Below are 19,929 nucleotides of genomic sequence, written 5' to 3' on the forward strand. Positions count from 1 at the left end.
CCCTTTGCTTTGATACTGGCAGTAATGAGGTTTAGTTATGGGAGATCTTTGTGCACGGTAGTGTTTTTACTTGGCTCTATTCTGCTTTACTTGGATTCTGCTTTGTTGGTTGTTCCACTGATTATGATTACATAATTGCTTTAAGTTTGATCCGTACTCTTTCCTCCCATTAATGTGACATATCATGCCTGGTTTGTATCTGTGTGCTCACTTGTTAGAGGAATGTCACCTGGGGTGTAGGTGTTCACTATAAACTACTTTTCTTCTTTATCCACTAGGACACTGGAGTAAATATCTGGCAAGTTAATAAATTCTTTATTCTTCTAGCGAAACCTAGATGGCCATTTGATATCATCTGCTGATGTCACAGGTCCCTCTACTCTCCAGCGGAACATTCTGCAGGTATGGGCTCAGTCTTAAGGAAGAAAATGTTTTGTGTTTTTTTTTTTTTTTTTTTTTTGTGACCGTGTCCATTTGTTTGCATTCAAGATTTCTGGTAATATTGCAATTTTAAATGTTCCTGCTGTAACACAGGAGCTCCTTGGCCCTCCTATTTCTGATCCATCCTCTAATGTGCTGAACAATGTTATGGGAACTCTCAACTCTACAACATCCCTGCTAAGACAACGGACTCCCTCTCCTCAAATACCACCAGTGTTCCCCACGCGTGCCTCCTCTGCAGATTACATTAGAGCTCGAATACCTTCTCCCCTAGGTAAAGCACTTCTTTATACTGGTGCACTTGTGTCAAAGGTTGTTCACTCCAAAAAGTCCTTCTCTTGTCCTATCTTCCTTGTCAGAATGAAATTGTTTGGGCGCACATGCATGTCTCGCATGTCACGTACAAAGAGACAGGGTTTAGCTGTGTAAAACTGTTACTCATCTAAAGCACTGCTTTAGGAGTCTAAAATACTGGTTGGATGCCCAAAGTGCTGAGTTTGTGCACATCTATTTATTTTTCTCTCACCTCATGAGTCTGCGAGGAACAAAAATGTGGCTGCTGGGCACCTGACCGGCAGAACAGATGAATTGCTGTTGCCAGGTGCCATCTAGTGGTGGCCACAAAAACCCACTTTAAACACTGCAAACACATTGAGGAGACTTAATTTATGGTTTGTTTCTTTTCTCTTGCACCCCTCCTCCTGGACAGGATTTTCTGCAGGTCCTGAGCAATTTCGCACTGCAGTTCCCAAAGCTGACAGCCCACTTATAGCACAGGTAAAATCTCAAGCTATTTACTTCACAATTCCTCTTCTACGTTGTCTTGTGAATCCTGTGTGTTGTGTGGGGTTTTTTTTTTTTTTCCTGATTGAAAAATGCACACAGACCTTTCACAGTTCTGAAGAAATGGTTTTCCACCTTCAGAGAGAGAAAATAATATTCTGAAAAAATATAGCCTGAAGCTAGAAATGCAAAACAATAAATTAGTACTGGAAGATGGAAAGTATGACTGTTAGTTGGAGGTAGTGTATGTCTAAACCAGGCATTCCCAACCGCAGTCCTCAAGGCACACCAACAGTGCAGGTTTTAGTGATATCCAGGCTTCAGCACAGATGGTTAAATCAAAATAACTGAGGTACTAATTAAGTCACCTGTGTTCAAGCCTGGATATCACTAAAACCAGAACGGTTAGTGTGCCTTGAGGACCGAGGTTGGGAAACACTGGTCTAAACTGTCTCGTACCATTGCTGTTTCTTCCCATGCTCCTCCAGTAGATTCACTACACTTCTAACATTTCAATTTATTTTATGTCTTTTTAGTGAGATTACGTTTAACGTCACCGCCAAGTGGGAGCAGCCTCTGGCCGCTCCCCGTGGGTGCCCATCACACATTGCAATTCTTTTTTTTTTTTTTTTTTTTAAATCTCGTGTGGTTTTAAAACCACATGCGATCGCACTGCGATGCAAGAGATATTAAGTCCAGCACATAGTATCTTGAGACGCAACATTCGAGCGGCGTGCCCGCGCATCGCATCTCAAGGTACCTTAAATGTGCATACAATCCTTCGCTTTCTCTCACAGATGAGGTCGAAATCGAAGGTTAGTACCGATTTATCTCACAAGTGTATGGGCACCATAACACTGACCAACCACCACTGTCGCCTTAAGATATATCTGTGGCTGAGGAAATAGACCAGTTAATCTTTCCTCTGTACATACTGGCAGATTGTTATAAAATGTGCCAACAGGCTCTGGCTGGACCATGTTCTCGCATTCGTTATGGCCACCAGTCGGTCATAGTGTACTGTAATGAGTCTGTTTGAGTCATTGCTGCGAGCCACTTCATTGCCGCAGGCCTTTGTACAATGCACCAGCTGCACTGCTTGTAGTTTAGTCCCTGGTATGCGCCCTGTTCTGAGACCCGTTTCGGCAGGCCGAATTGACCATTTAAATTTCTCTAACGTCCTAAGTGGATGCTGGGGACTCCGTAAGGACCATGGGGAATAGCGGCTCCGCAGGAGACTGGGCACATCTAAAGAAAGCTTTAGGACTATCTGGGGTGCACTGGCTCCTCCCCCTATGACCCTCCTCCAAGCCTCGGTTAGATCTCTGTGCCCGAACGAGAAGGGTGCACACTAGGGGCTCTCCTGAGCTTCTTAGTGAAAGTTTTAGTTTAGGTTTTTTATTTTCAGTGAGACCTGCTGGCAACAGGCTCACTGCATCGAGGGACTAAGGGGAGAAGAAGCGAACTCACCTGCGTGCAGAGTGGATTGGGCTTCTTAGGCTACTGGACACCATTAGCTCCAGAGGGACCGAACACAGGCCCAGCCTCGGAGCTCGGTCCCGGAGCCGCGCCGCCGGCCCCCTTACAGAGCCAGAAGCAAGAAAAGGTCCTGAAAAATTAATATATATCTATATATCTATATATCTTATATAAGTTAATACTGCGCCTAATTTGTAAATAAAAATACCTTGCCTGTCCGGCACTAACTAAACATAAGATATTCCTAACTGTCACTAAACAAAACACAGAGTTCTTCAGTACATACTGTATAGCTCACTTGCATCAGAAAGCGTGTCTCTCACACACAGATCCTGCAGCCTTCCCAGGCAGTCTGCCCATACTAATCAGGTTAGAAGCACTATATCACTCTTACACAGCTGAAACCCTGATTAGCCCTCTGTGAGGCCAAAGACCCGAACTGGGCCCAATGTCTAGAACTCGCCTTATCTCTCTCTCAGAGCCTTTACCCAGCTTTTACAGCAAACTGAAAAGGTTCAGACAAAACAAAAAGCATTTTTCCTAGAAGTTAACATTTTCTAAAACATGTAAGACAAGAACCTGGGACAAATATACCTGCCCTCAAACACTATCCCAGTGTTCTTGTCACTATATATATATATATATATATATATATATCGCGCTCTGGTGTGTGCTGGCAAACTCTTCCTCTGTCTCCCCAAAGGGCTAGTGGGGTCCTGTCCTCTATCAGAGCATTCCCTGTGTGTGTGCTGTATGTCGGTACTTTTGTGTCGACATGTATGAGGAGAAAAATGATGTGGAGACGGAGCAGATTGCCTGTAATAGTGATGTCACCCCCTAGGAGGTCGACACCTGAGTGGATGAACTGTTGGAAGAAATTACGTGACAGTGTCAGCTCTGTATAAAAGACAGTGGTTGACATGAGACAGCCGGCTACTCAGCTTGTGCCTGTCCAGACGTCTCATAGGCCGTCAGGGGCTATAAAGCACCCGTTACCTCAGATGGCAGATATAGATGCCGACACGGATACTGACTCCAGTGTCGACGGTGAAGAGACAAATGTGACTTCCAGTAGGGCCACACGTTACATGATTGAGGCAATGAAAAATGTTTTACACATTCCTGATAATACGAGTACCACCAAAAAAAAAAAAGGGGTATGTTCGGTGAGGAAAAACTACCTGTAGTTTTCCTGAATCTGAGAAATTAAATGAGGTGTGTGTGATGATGGGTGGGTTTCCCCCGATAACAACTGATGATTTCTAAAATGTTATTGGCATTATATCCTTTCCCGCCAGAGGTTAGGGTGCGTTGGGAAACACCCCCTAGGGTGGATAAAGCGCTCACACGCTTGTAAGGGCTCTATCCTCTCCTGAGATGGCCGCCCTTAAGGATCCTGCTGATAGAAAGCAGGAGGGTATCCTAAAATGTATTTACACACATACTGGTGTTATACTGCGACCAGCAATCGCCTCAGCCTGGATGTGCAGTGCTGGGTTGGCGTGGTCGGATTCCCTGACTGAAAATATTGATACCCTAGATAGGGACAGTATATTTTTGCCTATAGAGCATTTGAAAGATGCATTTCTATATATGCGTGATGCACAGCGGAATATTTGCCGACTGGCATCAAGTCTAAGTGCGTTGTCCATTTCTACCAGTAGAGGGTTATGGACACGTCAGTGGTCAGGTGATGCGTATTCCAAACAGCATTTGGAAGTATTGCCTTATTAAGGGGAGGAGTTATTTGGGGTCGGTCTTTCAGACTTGGTGGCCACGGCAACAGCTGGGAAATCCACGTTTGTACCCCAGGTCGCCTCTCAACATGAGAAGACGCCGTATTATCAGGCGCAGTCTTTTCGTGGATAAGCGGGCAAAAGGTTCCTCATTTCTGCCCCGTGACAGAGGGAGAGGAAAAAGGCTGCAGAAATCAGCCAGTTCCCAGGAACAGAAACCCTCTCCCGCCTCTGCCAAGCCCTCAGTATACGCTGGGGCTTTACAAGCAGAATCAGGCACGGTGGGGGGCCCGTCTCAATGAATTTCAGCGCGCAGTGGGCTCACTCGCAAGTAGACCCCTGGATCCTTCAGGTGATATCTCAGGGGTACAAATTAGAATTCGAGACGTCTCCCCCTCGCCGTTTCCTAAAGTCTGCTTTACCGATGTCTCCTTCTGACAGGGAGACAGTTTTGGAAGCCATTCACAAGCTGTATTCCCAGCAGGTGATAATCAAGATACCCCTCCTGCAACAGGGAACGGGGTATTATTCCACACTGTTGTGGTACCGAAGCCGGACGGCTCGGTGAGACCGATTCTAAATCTAAAATCTTTGAACACTTACATACAGAGGTTCAAATTCAAGATTGAGTCACTCAGAGCAGTGATTGCGAACCTGGAAGAAGGACTACATGATGTCTCGGGACATCAAGGATGCTTACCTTCATGTAAAAATGTACCCTTCTCACCAAGGGTACCTCAGGTTTATGGTACAGAACTGTCACTATCAGTTCAGACGCTGCCGTATGGATGGTCCACGGCACCCCGGGTCTTTACCAAGGTAATGGCCGAAATGATGATATTCCTTCAAAGGAAGGGAATTTTAGTTATCCCTTACTTGGACAATTCCCTGATAAGGGTAAGATCCAGGGAACAGTTGGAGGTCGGTGTAGCACTATCTCAGGTAGTGTTGCTGCAGCACGGTTGGATTCTCAATATTCCAAAATCGCAGCTGGTTCCGACGACTTGTCTTCTGTTCCTAGGGATGATCCTGGACACAGTCCAAAAAAAAAAAAAGGTGTTTCTCCCGGAGGAGAAAGCCAGGGAGTTATCCGAGCTAGTCAGGAACCTCCTAAAACCGAGCCAAGTCTCAGTGCATCAATGCACAAGGGTTCTGGGTAAAATGGTGGCTTCCTACGAAGCAATCCCATTCGGCAGATTCCACGCAAGAACTTTCCAGTGGGACCTGCTGGACAAATGGTCCGGGTTGCATCTTCAGATGCATCAGCGGATAACCCTGTCACCAAGGACAAGGGTGTCCCTCCTGTGGTGGTTGCAGAGTGCTCATCTTCTAGAGGGCCGCAGATTCGGCATTCAGGACTGGGTCCTGGTAACCACGGATGCCAGCCTGCGAGGCTGGGGAGCAGTCACACAGGGAAGGAATATCCAGGACTTATGGTCAAGCCTGGAGACATCACTTCACATAAATATCCTGAAGCTAAGGGACATTTACAATGCTCTAAGCTTAGCAAGACCTCTGCTTCAAGGTCAGCCGGTGTTGATCCAGTCGGACAACATCACGGCAGTCACCCACGTAAACAGACAGGGTGGCACAAGAAGCAGGAGGGCAATGGCAGAAGCTGCAAGGATTCTTCGCTGGGCGGAAAATCATGTGATAGCACTGTCGGCAGTATTCATTCCGGGAGTGGACAACTGGGAAGCAGACTTCCTCAGCACGACCTCCACCCGGGAGAGTGGGACTTCACCCAGAAGTCTTCCACATTATTATAAACCGTTGGGAAAAACTCGACAGGTATTGCGCCAGGTCCAGGGACCCTCAGGCAATAGCTGTAGACGCTCTGGTAACACCGTGGGTGTACCAGTCAGGGTATGTGTTCCCTCCTCTGCCTCTCATACCCAAGGTACTGAGATTGATGAGATGGTGAGGAGTAAGCACTATATTCGTGGCTCCGGATTGGCCAAGAAGGACTTGGTAACCGGAACTTCAAGAGATGCTCACGGAGGATCCGTGGCCTCTACCTCTAAGAAGGGACCTGCTCCAGCAAGGACCCTGTCTGTTCCAAGACTTACCGCGGCTGCGTTTGACGGCATGGCGGTTGAACGCCGGATCCTGAAGGAAAAAGGGCATTCCGGATGAAGTCATCCCTATCCTGATCAAAGCCAGGAAGGATGTAACCGCAAAAACATTATCACCGCAATTGGCGAAAATATGTTGCGTGGTGCGAGGCCAGTAAGGCCCAACGGTGGAAATTTAACTGGGTCGTTTCCTACATTTCCTGCAAACAGGAGTGTCTATGGGCCTGAAATTGGGGTCCATTATGGTTCAAATTTCGGCCCTGTCAATTTTTTTCCAAAAAGAACTAGCTTCAGTCCCTGAAGTTCAGACGTTTGTAAAAGGGGTACTGCATATACAGCCTCCTTTTGTGCCTCCAGTGGCACTTTGGGATCTCAATGTAGTTTTGGGTTCCAAAAGTCACATTGGTTTGAACCACTTAAATCTGTGGAGTTAAAATATCTCACATGGAAAGTGGTCATGCTGTTGGCCCTGGCCTGGGCCAGGCGCGTGTCAGAATTGGCGGCTTTATCCTGAAAAAGCCCTTATCTGATGTTCCATTCGGACAGGGCGAAATTGAGGACTCATCCTCAGTTTCTCCCTAAGGTGGTTTCAGCGTTTCACCTGAACCAACCTACTTGTGTTGCCTGCGGCTACTAGGGACTTGGAGGACTCCAAGTTGCTAGACGTTGTCAGGGCCCTGAAAATATGTTTCCAGGAGGGCTGGAGTCAGGAAATCTGACTCGCTGTTTATCCTGTATGCACCCAACAAGCTGGGTGCTCCTGCTTCTAAGCAGACTATTGCTCGTTGGATTTGTAGTACAATTCAGCTTGCACATTCTGTGGCAGGCCTGCCACAGCCAAAAATCTGTAAATGCCCACTCCACAAGGAAGGTGGGCTCATCTTGGGCGGCTGCCCGAGGGGTCTCTGCTTTACAACTTTGCCGAGCAGCTACTTGGTCAGGAGCAAATACGTTTGTAAAATTCTACAAAATTAATATCCTGGCTGAGGAGGACCTGGAGTTCTCTCATTTGGTGCTGCAGAGTCATCCGCACTCTCCCGCCCGTTTGGGAGCTTTGGTATAATCCCCATGGTCCTTACGGAGTCCCCAGCATCCACTTAGGACGTTAGAGAAAATAAGAATTTACTTACCGATAATTCTATTTCTCATAGTCCGTAGTGGATGCTGGGCGCCCATCCCAAGTGCGGATTGTCTGCAATACTTGTACATAGTTATTGTTACAAAAATCGGGTTATTGTTGTGAGCCATCTTTCAGAGGCTCCTCTGTTATCATGCTGTTAACTGGGTTCAGATCACAGGTTATACGGTGTGATTGGTGTGGCTGGTATGAGTCTTACCCGGGATTCAAAATCCTTCCTTATTGTGTACGCTCGTCTGGGCACAGTATCCTAACTGAGGCTTGGAGGAGGGTCATAGGGGGAGGAGCCAGTGCACACCAGATAGTCCTAAAGCTTTCTTTAGATGTGCCCAGTCTCCTGCGGAGCCGCTATTCCCCATGGTCCTTACGGAGTCCCCAGCATCCACTACGGACTATGAGAAATAGAATTATCGGTAAGTAAATTCTTATTATTAAAGACACATTTTCTGACATGGCGCAGATTTTTTTTCTTTTGTAATCTGTAAACTGATGGGCATTGGCATTGAACCCTCTCTTCCCAGTCCCTATCTGCATCTACCTCCCCCTCTCCCTAGTCTCTATATACTCTTACCCAACGCCCCCAGTGCCTATCTGCCTATTCACCCCCATCTCGGTTTCGGTTTTTCTCCCCCTCCCCAGTACCTAGACCCTTCTCCCCTATCTTTAGCCATGTGACACATCAGTGCTACACATGCTGTGTGTGTTCGGGAGGAAGCTGTACGTAACCCTGCATGGAGTCTGTGACCACCGCTCCATGCAGGGCTCAGCAACAGTCACGAGGAGCTTCGTTTACTGAGGCAAGAAACTCCCCCCAACTCGGGCCGCCCGGCGGTGACGGGTAGCTTTTGTGGATGTATACTGACTGGAGGATGGACAAGGAGCGCTGCAGGAAGGGTTGTCTGGTGCCCACCCCGCACAATTTTAGTTTAATAATCCCGCCCACCTCAAGACGGCCGACCTATCGTGTGTCGGCCATAAACACAGAACGATGCGCAAATATATCTGCAGATTTATTGGTCGTCATCTGTGCTGCAGGGCCGACTCAATAGGGCTGAACGACTGTGTTAACAGAAATATCACTTGTACACACTACCAGATCCGTTACCGATATATTGGCCAATCAATTTATCGGCCAATATATCTGCTAGTGTGTACTCAGCATAAGGCATCATAAATCCTATACAGGCTCTAATACAATCACTTCATATGCAGAAATTCTAAGGCATTTGATTACTACCGAGGCGATTGCAGGGCTGAGATGGCCATCGGCTGTCTGGCATGCGCCGGCACACTGTGGTGCCGGAGCAATTCAGACCTGATCGGCTGCTGTGTGAAAACGCACAGCAGCGATCGGGTCTGAATTAGGCCCTTTGCTACTACAGATGGGTCCATGTTTATCTTGACCTTTAATAGGATTAACTGAGACTGGCCAGTCGGACTTAATCCCCTACTGTATTGTTCTCTGTATTGTATTGCAGCTGAGAACAATAGATGAAGGGTTAAATAAGCCATGTTGTGCCTAGGCGCAGCAAACTAGTCAAGATAACAGTGGACCCATCTGTACATGTGGCTAGCGTTGGTCTGATTTACATCTTACATGTGATGTTTTTTGTTGGCATTGGCCTTCCTTGATATGGTGTGGCAGCCATTCAGATGCACTGAAGCGTTTGTGGTTGCATATCATGATGTGCATGCGTTTACATCTATAGTTTGGCACTATTTGTCCTGAGCATAATAATTTGCTGTAGACTAAAATTGGCTTAGTTCTTGGCTGTCTAACTAGCGATTATCTCAGTAAGTTGGGTTAGAAGCATCTTGCAAGATACTTATGTATGTTGTTTGTATGTACTAGGGTGGGGGGGGGGGGGAGGGGAATGCAGAAATATAGTAATACCTTGTGCATGTTATGTAGTGTAGTTTTTATTGCCACCTGTTTGTTTGGTGCCTTACAGGATACTGCATATGATTGTCTGCTGTCTGCACCTTTTTACTGTACAGTTCTGTCCAGTATACCAGACACATACAGGCTAAAAGGCTAAACCCCCCAAATACATATTTAATCTAGTTTATTGTGCCAAATGTAAGGAATGTTACGTTTGGCTATTGCCTCTGCTAATGCAGCAGTTCTCAGATAACCTCCTGACAAAAGATTGATAAATAAATCCCATCTCAAATTAGTCCTTGGATAGAACTTGTTCGTGAATTTTTTCTTTTTTCTTTTTTCTTTTTTTTTTTCTTCAAGCTCAAAAGAAGAAAAAAAACTAGGTCATGGGGAAGAGTTCTCTTTTATCCTATAATAACAGGCAGATGTGGCTAGTCTGCTGTCACTCCTTCTGTAAACCCGACTGTAGTGTGCTTCAGCACCTGGATATACCTGCCTCAGCAGGTAGCACTTCTCCCTCCCTGTCATTCTGTCATTACCCTACTAGGCTTGTTTCAGAAGGTGTGGTGGGCAAATGCCAGTGACACCAGGGTTTTATTTTTTCCATATTCCCACACTTGTGTGTTTCATGGTGTGCTATTCAGAGCTGTAAGGTTTTCCAAAAAAAGGATAAAAACATCCAGGTCCCACATCTGGCTATGTAGCCTCAATGCATTTGAGAGGCTTAGGGCATTATGGGTGCTCCCTTCTGAATCTGTAAAGGCAAACCTTATTAACCCTCCCTCAATCGTATGTATGAAGACTGTAATGAATCTCAACCTATACTTTAATGTGTGTATGGCTTATATATTTTTTCTTTTTAAAGGTTAGTCCTCTGGAGATGCAACACGCTTTGTTAGAAGGATTGGTACCACATGATCTTGCTTTCCCAGCTTCAAACTACTACCACCCAGTTTATGGAAAAATGCAGATGGACAAAGGCAGGGATGGCTTTCGTCACAGGTTAATATAACCAGAAAGCTGTAGACTGACTTTGTGCAGAAGTAGTGGGTACCATGCTGTGTTGTGGTATGCTTGCATTAATTCTTCTTCTGTTCTACTCTCAGACAACAGAGGATGAATAAATCTCCAGTAGGCAGCCTACGAGGATCATCTGTATCTCCCGGTCCGGGTGCACCTGTTACTAGTATGGTAAGCACCGGATATAGTGTAGTGCTGAAAATAGCCCTTTAAATTGGGAGAATTTTGTTTGTTACTGACTAACTTCATATATAATGAAAAGGAACAGTGAGCTCCACTTGCTCTTCACTGGACACGTGCCATTAATGTGCTTGCCTACTGAGGTTTATTTAAATACTCCTTGAGCACTTACAAAGCGTAGCGATTTGTGTATTACTTTCACATGGTCAATACTGCTGCAGTTGGCGTCGCTTATAAGGGGGCAGATGTATTAAGCCTGGAGAAGGGATAAAGCAGTGATAAGCGCAAGGTGATAACGCACCAGCCAATCATTATCACCTTGTGCTTATCACTGCTTTATCCCTTCTCCAGGTTAATATATCTGCCCCAAGATTATTTTACCATATGCCCTGATATAGAGCTAATACTTGTTTGATTTGGTCTTGTGTTACAGGTGAGTCATTGAGTACATTGGCCTTATGGCAGAAAATAAAATAATAGGGCATGGTGGGGGGACTGATATGAATATTGAGGTTTAGATGCTTGGACAGTTGGGCTTGACTTGAAATTGTGTAATTTTGTGTGTAGGTTGTGGGGTCAAAGCTTCCCCCTTGCCAGCCACTTAACCCCAAGGAAAGACTGATTCTACCCTCCCCCTTGCTACTTCGTGGACAAGCAGTGGGTGGAAGGAAACGTTAATTCTTTGTAACTGGCTGTGAGTGAGGTCCTCTCAGCATGCTACTTGTCAGTTTATCTAAAGATGCAGAATTGTGGAGGAAGGGGGAAATAAACCATTGGGTGTTACTGTAAATGGATGTATGGGTGTAACTAATGTGTGTGATGGTGGGGAATAAGGAGTGTGTAGTCAGGAATTAAGAATGGAGGGGATGGCAAGTGGGGGATATCACAGGTTGGTAGAGTATAAGGATTGAGTTGAGAACTTGTATTTGGTGGAAAATGTTGCATTTTATGGAAGCCCAACCAAAAGGGGAAAATTCCTACTGTTATGTTTCATGTGTTTTTATGAAGTTCATTCCTTGAGGTGCTGTGAGGATATGGCTGTTTTCATGTGCTACTCTCTCTCCAGCTGTCCCCATCCTTTACACCTACCTCAGTGATACGTAAAATGTATGAAAGTAAAGAGAAGATAAAAGATGAGACCTCAATAGGAAAGCAGAATGCCTATGGGAAAGATGTTCGCGGAGTGCAGGAAGGTAATGCATCTGGGTATCAAGGTGGTGTTACTGCATATTGATTTAGCATACTTTCCATGCTTTGGCTGTGCACTTTAACCTATGTTTCCTGGTAACAGATGGAGCCTTAATCAGTCCTATACCTGACAACTGTGTCCAAGGCACATCTCCAGTGTTGGACGCAAGGTTTCCAGCATCTCAACGCTCTGGGTGTACCCCACCCCTAACTCATCGCTACACCAAAGACCAGGACTATCGTCCAAAATCTACAGGGAGGCAAACTCCTACTTTGGTATCTCCAGTGCCTGGAGCTTCCTTTCTGCGCCCTCTCCACCAGGTACCTGTTGTACCAGTTGTTCGGCCATCACACCAGCTGCATCCAGGGTTGGTACAGAAGATGTTGGCACAGGGTGTTCCTCCACAACACCTCTCCCTTCTGCAGGCAGGTCAGTACACTAAATCCTGTCTGCTATGGGGACACTGGGATGACTGGGTATAGAGTGGAGCAGTGTACCCTGGGCACCAAATATCCCCCACACATACCCCTCAGCAGCACAGGCTCCCTCTCGGTTATAGCCCCACCTACTCAGCCCATGTTAACTTGATTTATATATATGCCATTTCTTAATTGTTTCTCTTCTTAGGTCTACTCCCACCTGGTATTGACCTGCCAGCACTGCATACTCTATCGCCATCTGTAATAGGACAGCCTTTCTACCCACTAGCACCTACAGGGCACCCTCTTCTCAACCAACGCCCTACAAACCCCCTTCAACTTGCAATGATGCAACGATCAGGTATGAGGGACCTTGTTGGTACTTTGTGCTGCACAAGGAAATTTTATTGAATACTCAGACTAATTTATAGACCTTTTAGTTTAGGCTCACAGCACATTTTCTTAAGGTTTTTGGACCACTTAACGGACATGGTCTGGTCATATGTGACTACGCCACTCCACTGTGCCCAGTTTTTGACTAGATCTGTTCTGCAGATGTGCATAATATTTAATTTTTTTTTTTTTTAAATAGGATTTTGATTACCTACTGGTAAATCCTTTTTTCATAGTCCATAAGGGAAACTGGGGTCTTGGTACGATGGGTATAGATGGGGTCCAAAGGAGCCGGTGCACTTTAAATTTCTTCAACTGGGTGTGCTGTCTCCTCCCCTCTATGCCCCCTCCTACAGCAAGTCTAGTTAAAACTGTGCCGAAAGGAGAATGGACATACTTGAGAGAAGGAATATAACTAGTGGTGTGAATCGCACACCACAACATAAACCGACCAGCAACAGCTGAACAGGTAAACTTTTGCAGAAGAAAAACCTGCAGAAAAGTCAACGCACTGAGACGGGCGCCCAGTATTCCTTATGGACTACGAGAAAAGGATTTACCGGCAGGTAACCAAAATACTATTTTCTCTAGCGTCCCAAAGCTTCCAGAACGGGCGGAGACTTCTGCAGCACACCTGCCCAAACTGGGTATCCTCTTTGGCCAGGGTATCAAACCTGTGGAACTTTACAAAGGTGTACTTCCCCCGACCAGGTAGCAGCTCGGCATAGGCACTAGGCCGAGACTCCACGAGCAGCCACCTAGGAAGACCCCACCAACTTGTAGAGTGGGCCTTCAGAGACTGAGGAACAGGTAAGGCTGCCGACACATAGGCCTGTTGGATAGTAAGCTTAAGCCAACGGGCAATGGACTGCTTAAAAGCAGGGCAACCCTTTTTTTTTTTTTTTTTTTTTTTTTTTTTTTGCGCATCATTGAGCACAAACGGGGAATCTCTTTCTGATCCAAGCCGTCCTCTTGACATAGATCTTCAAGGCTCACACAGTATCTAATGCCTCCGGAGGAGAAGATGAGCCAGAACTAGATGGGACCACAATAGGTCTGTTCAAGTGGAATGCAGAAACCACTTTTGGCAGGAACTGCTGCCTATTCCTGAGCTAGTCTCTGTCTTCGTAAAAGACCAAGTATGGACTTTTACATGATAAGGCCCCCAATTCTGAGACGCACCTAGCAGAAGCCAGGGCCAGCAACATTACAGTCTTCCGTGTAAGGTACTTTTCTTCTACCGCCATCAAAGGTTCAAACCAGGACGACTGTAGAAACTCCAAAACCACATTCAAATCCCAGGGTGCCGTTGGTGACACAAAAGGAAGTTGTATGTGGAGTACCCCTTGCAAGAAAGTCTGAACTTCTGCCAACATTGCCAACTTCTTCTGGAAGAAAATAGAGGGCCGAAATCTGGACCTTGAGGGAACCCAGACGTAGGCCCATATCCACTCTATCCTGTAGGAAACGCAAGAAGCGTCCCAGGTGAAAACCCGCAGAAGGATACGTGTACACTTTGTACCAAGAGACCTATCTCCTCCAGAGATGATGGTAATGCTTTGATGTTACAGGCTTCTTGGCCTGAACCATGGTTTCAATAACCCTGTTGGAAAGGCCTTTGCGAGCTAGGATGTTCCGCTGAACCGCTGTAAGTCTGGGTAGACTAACAGTCCTTGTTAAAGATCTCTTCTCAGTGACAGAGGCCAAGGGTCTTCGACAGACATGTCCAGAAGATCTGCGTACCACGCCCTCCGAGGCCAGTCTGGGGCAATTAGAATTGCATGGACTCTTTGATGCCTTATTCTCTTTAGCACCCTTGGGAGCAACGTAATCGGCGGAAACGGGTAGACCAACCGGTAAGGCCACAGCGTCCGTGCTATCGCCTGAGGGTCCCTGGTTCTTGAACAATACCGGCAAACCTTGTTGAGCCCCACTGGTTGGTGATCTGCCAAAACACCTGTGGGAGGAGGCTCCACTCTCCCGAGTGGAGGTCGTGACAACTCAGCAAGTCCGTTTCCCAGTTGTCCACCCGTGGAATAAAGATGGTTGGCATTGCTCTTGCATTTCTCCTTGACACTTCTTGCATGCAGGCACTGCTTTGTTCCTCCCTGTCGATCGATTGATGTATGCCACTGCCGTGGCGGCGTCCGACTGAACTTGAATGACCCGAAGCGGAGAAGAGGCCTGAAACAGAGCGTTATAGATTGTCCGAAGTTCTAGAATGTTGATCGGAAGTAGGGCTTCGTGGGAGGACCACCTGCCTTGGACCTGAGCCCCTTGGGTGATGGCTCCCCATCGCCGCAGACTCTCGTCCGTTGTGAGGAGGATCCAATCCTGAATACTGAAACTTTGATCTTCCAGCAGATTTGAGGACTGGAAACCCTTGCCTGAGGGGTGAGGCGTATGATCCGATGCATGTGAAGATGCGATCCGGACCACTTGCTTGAGATCCATTTGAAATGTTCTGCATACTGGATAACCTCTTTCCCAACAACCGTATGCAAAGATGGATAGATATCCGATTTGGCCATAGACCATCTCCTGAAGCATCCTTGCCTTGTTGTCTGGGAGGCATACCTTCAGAGCCACTGTATCCAGAAACCTTTCCAGGAACAGGAGCTGCTGAGTTGGCTCCAGGTGAGACTTCTGTAAACTTAGAATCTACCCATATTATGACAGAAGCTGAATAGTGCGGTTGATATTGAGCAATAGAAGCTCCCTGGATCTCGCCTTTTTATTAAGGTATCATCCAGGTAAGGGATGATGTTGACCCCCTGGACTCTGAGGTGGAACATCATTTCCGCCATCACCTTCGTGAAGACAGAGCTGTGGACAGGCCGAAAGGCAGAGGCTGGAACTGGTAGTGGTCGTTCAACAGGGCAAACGGCAGGTAAGCCTGGTGGGGCGGCCAAATCGGGATATGGAGATAAGCATCCTTTTATATCCAGCAAAACCATTAACTCCTCCTGTTCTGCCAGAAATACTAAGGAGAATTTCAGGGTGCATTATCAATAGCTGCTGGTATGGGGATGGTAAAGTCCCCTGAGTAGTGGATACAAAAAAAGGAAGATTTACCAGCGCTGTCTGTTCAAGAAGTACATGAAATGAAATTAATGTCTTAACGGCTTGTTAAAAGGAACACTTATTATATAAACATAATAAAATTCACACGGAAATGGATTAAAAAATTCCACATAGCAACCTGTGTTCATCAATATTGCTGCAGATCTTACTAGATGCTGGCTAAGATTTACTCAAATGGAACTAATGTCACTGGAAGATGCCTCAATCGGCTGTTTTAGCATAAATCCGATAATTTTGCAGTCAAGTTATTACCAGTGATCCAGATGTTTAGTGTCCGCCTCATTAGCAGTTCAAGGAGTTCATCCGTATCCAATGTTGGAATATGCAAAGAGGATCGTGCACTAAGAAGAAAATGTCCCAATATTGCATGAGGGACCAATAATTGCCAGCAGGAACAATGGATTTCAAGTAACAGGTTGGTAGGGGAAGAGGGCTCTCCTGCAATATTGGGACATTTTCTTCTTCGTTCCCGATAGTCTTGGTATATGCACCATGTGCACTGCAGGCAGGGGCTTCAGAACGTTTTGGGTTTGGGAGGGGTTGACTCAATTTGGCGACCCTAGCTCCTGGCCACCTTAGACAGGTCTCTTGCACCTGTATGGAACTCTATGGAGCAGCTGGGAGTTGCCCCCTTGTACACATTTACGCCTGGTAGAGACCATTATACGTTACACATTATGCCTGGTAGAGCCCCTGTACAGTATATAGGTAAGTGAGCAGAGGCACTAAAGGGAAAGGACTGAGGCATAGAAGGGGGAGGGGTAGAGGCACAGTTGGAGGGGTGGCAGAAACCTAGTTTACATAGGGGAAAGAGGCACACCTGGGATTCTTGTGAGCGCCTCCATCCAGTCCAGCCAGGAAAAGGAGAATGGATGAGCAGCAGGAGACCTGGGGGCGGGGTTACATGCGGAGAGGAAGTTGAGCTTGTTGGGAGACCTAGATGATTCCCCTGCGAGGCGGCTACTACAGAGGGGGGGAGGGGCGGCATACAACCCCCATACTCGGCAGTAACTACAATCTAAATCTAATAAAGTGCTGACAGAGGGAGCCGTTGGCATTGAGAATCCCAGCTCCGAGCTGCTTTCTTACCCAGACACATGTCCGCAGCCGTGAACATCAGCACCAGCGTGGCCCCTTTGCTTCCTGTAAACCCTCCTCTCTGCTGCTTAGTCAGTCCCAATCTCCACTGTATGTGCATCTGCTTTTTTTAATTGGCCCAGCCCCTCAGCATTCACCAGCTGGCTTGGTAAATATCTGCCCCCCCCCCCCTTTCCCTTCCTTGCCTCACCTAGCGCTAGTTCAAATAGCGCTGTCTCCCTCTGAGAGGAGAGAAGACCCCAGCCGGGCAGTCTCAGTGAGGTGCTCCCTCTTCCACTGTTGTGGCTTGCCACAGCCGGGCAGCAGCTGACAGGCGCAGCAAACAGTGGAATGAGGAGAGCACCTTTCCAGGCCACGCCTCCCTGCATCACGCACAATGCTGAGCGGCTAGCGCCGGCTCTGCTGCTGGGTAACATTATAGTAGCCGTGCCGGACGCACCACTGCTAATACAACAGCGCAGGCAGCGCTGAAGCTGGCGGTGGCACAGGCATGTGGGTATGGGTGGATAGCGCCTCAAGTTTTGGGTGGAGCGAGTTGCTGCCCCCTTCCCCTCCATTCCGACACCCCTGACTGCAGGTGTGGCAGATATAACATTTGCAGAGAAAGTAAGATTTCTCTGGTATATGTAATCATTCCCCTCCTCTGCCTGTAGATGATGGCTGCTGAGAACCACACCACACATAGAGGAAAACCAGACGGAACTCGTTTTTACTCATATTAGTATATGTATATTAGTATATGTAGGGGGAACGACATGGGAAACGAGCATGCTTTTCATAGTTTATACAGAGAAAGAACCAGCCTCCAGCTAATTGCTGGGAGATGTCTCTGTGTCTGTCTGTCCTAGGACCTCTTGGTGTGTTTTTTTTTTTTTATTTTATTTTTTTATTAAGCTCCTGTAGTATCACTCCACCCTACAATAAACCCCACTGCCACTTGTGGCGTTGGAGTGTCCCTTGGGAAGTTGATTTGTCCCCTGCAGTGTCTGTAATCAGTGTGCAGTGAATGGCGCCAGAACACTGCTGGTCCTGCTGAGTTAGCTCCGCTCCCTGTAATGGCGCCAGAGCTATGGTCTTATACTGGCAATGTCTCCTATATTGTGCCAAACAGAGTATATAAATACTTGTTTCCACCAAACTGCCGGACAGTTCACGTAGGGGGGCTATGGAATCCCCCCAGGGGGTGTCCAGATGCCACCCCTACGATCGCACCACACAAAGAACCAGGGGACACCCCTATCGGCGGGGTGGGGGGGGGCGCGGAGCCCGTTGTGTACTCACCACTCTACTCGCCTCCAGGCATATGTTAGGGGTGTGCTGCGATTGTGCATGCTTAAGGTGCCATACCCGCGGGAACACAACCTCTCAGTACAGTGGTCCTGCAGCAGGGAAGCGGCTCTTAAAGAGGTTGGGACCTCCCCCCCCCCCCCCCCCCCCCCCCCCCCCCCCTGAAGAAAATTCTCTGGAGCTCCAGAGTGTGCATCCTCTCCTGAGGACGTTTTTCTAAACTGCCTGTGGGAGGGGGCATAGAGGGGGAGGAGCCAGCACACGCAGTTGAAGTTGAAGCACCGGCTCCTTTGGACCCAATCTAAACCCATCGTACTAAGACCCCAGTATCCCTTATGGATGCTAGAAAAACGTTATTAAATATTTTTAAAATTATGTTAACTGTTAACTATTTGACTTGTTAGTAAGTGTTTAAATAAGCCTTTATGATAGAACAGCTTGTACTGCTCTGCTGTTTTGGGGGTAAGTGTTTTAAATGTCTGTGGTTGGGGCTTGGATGTACTAATTTTACTGATTATAATCCAAAACTGTTATCCAGGTTCTGGCACCCAAAGCTTCTCCGGCATTCATACATCTTCACAAGGCTTATCAAGTCGGCCCAATCTGAACATGATGGATCAGCGTTTTCAAAGGAGTACTTCTCCTGTGGGATTGGCCAAGTGGTTTGGGTCGGACGTTCTTCAGCAGCCACTCCCGTCTATGCCTGCTAAAGTGATCAGTGTGGATGAACTTGAATACAGACAGTGAAGCAGAACTGAGTAACTAATCATGGTGTACAGTCTGATCTGTTCCAAGCAGAGGATGACGGGTGTCTTTAGTAGAAGACCCAACTAATCAGCTCTGTTTTTGTTTAAATTTGGGCTGCAATGTACGGAGTACACTGAAGCTGCAAATGAAGTGATCTGCATTCCCCCCCCTCTGCTCAATACCAATGCAGACTGTCTGGTGAAGGAGGAATCATCTCATTTGCCCAAGAAGCCTATTTTGGGAAGGGGCATTTTTCTTTTTCTTTCTTTCTTTTTTCCTTTCTTTTTTTTTATCCTTTTTGCGTTGGCAGTGTGCTGAGGGGTAATGGAGATAATGAACTTTGTGTACAGACTTGTATAAAGATTTTTTGTTTTGTGTATATATTCACTTATAATAGTTTTTTTTTTTTTTTGTTTGACTAGCTGTACAGATGAGAAAGCTTAATCTGTTTTGCCACTTACAAAGTCTGAGCTCTCCCTTTAATTTGTACATGTCTTTTCTTTCATTAAATCTGCATATACTAATAGTGAGTTTGGATAATTACTTGTGTGGTGCATTGTTTTATCAGTGGCTACTGACACAAGGTCAGGACCCACTGATTGAACTGATGTGCTCCTGAGTTCCTACAGGATACCAGGTCAATGCACAATGTTTTCTGGGGCAGAGGTTACATGATGTCTCCTAACAAACTTAAGCTATAGAGACCCTTTGAAATCTGGAGAGAACATGCCCCAAGATATTATCTTATTATCCTAACTGAAGAAAAGAAGACATGGGTATGCTTACCATACTATTCTTTTAAACCTGGGACATTAATGAATTATACAGGTTCTGTGGCTGGCTAACATCATACCTGCCTTTTCATCTGGTTTTAATCAGCCACAGAACCTGTGTAAGTGTCCTGGTTTATAGGGATAGTATGGTAGGCCTAGACTTTGGTAAACTCTGCCAGCAGACTTAATAGCACACACCTACATA

At 46.6% G+C, this 19,929-nt stretch overlaps 1 protein-coding gene across 4 annotated transcripts in view; it reads left to right on the forward strand.

Moving 5' to 3' along the window:
- Positions 1 to 19,477, forward strand: part of EIF4ENIF1 (eukaryotic translation initiation factor 4E nuclear import factor 1) — a 54,624-nt gene extending 35,147 nt beyond the window's left edge. For all 4 annotated transcript variants that reach the window (XM_063913080.1, XM_063913083.1, XM_063913081.1 and 1 more), the window contains 9 exons: positions 328 to 402; positions 535 to 715; positions 1,151 to 1,218; positions 10,400 to 10,536; positions 10,641 to 10,725; positions 11,801 to 11,927; positions 12,026 to 12,352; positions 12,551 to 12,703; positions 18,743 to 19,477. In XM_063913080.1, the coding sequence (XP_063769150.1) occupies positions 328 to 402; positions 535 to 715; positions 1,151 to 1,218; positions 10,400 to 10,536; positions 10,641 to 10,725; positions 11,801 to 11,927; positions 12,026 to 12,352; positions 12,551 to 12,703; positions 18,743 to 18,951 (1,362 nt within the window). In that variant the 3' untranslated portion in view covers positions 18,952 to 19,477. The remainder of the gene's footprint in view (positions 1 to 327; positions 403 to 534; positions 716 to 1,150; positions 1,219 to 10,399; positions 10,537 to 10,640; positions 10,726 to 11,800; positions 11,928 to 12,025; positions 12,353 to 12,550; positions 12,704 to 18,742) is intronic.
- The last annotated feature ends 452 nt before the right edge of the window (positions 19,478 to 19,929 follow it).

The sequence above is a fragment of the Pseudophryne corroboree genome, chromosome 1 (assembly GCF_028390025.1).
Source record: "Pseudophryne corroboree isolate aPseCor3 chromosome 1, aPseCor3.hap2, whole genome shotgun sequence".
Classification (NCBI taxonomy): domain Eukaryota; kingdom Metazoa; phylum Chordata; class Amphibia; order Anura; family Myobatrachidae; genus Pseudophryne; species Pseudophryne corroboree.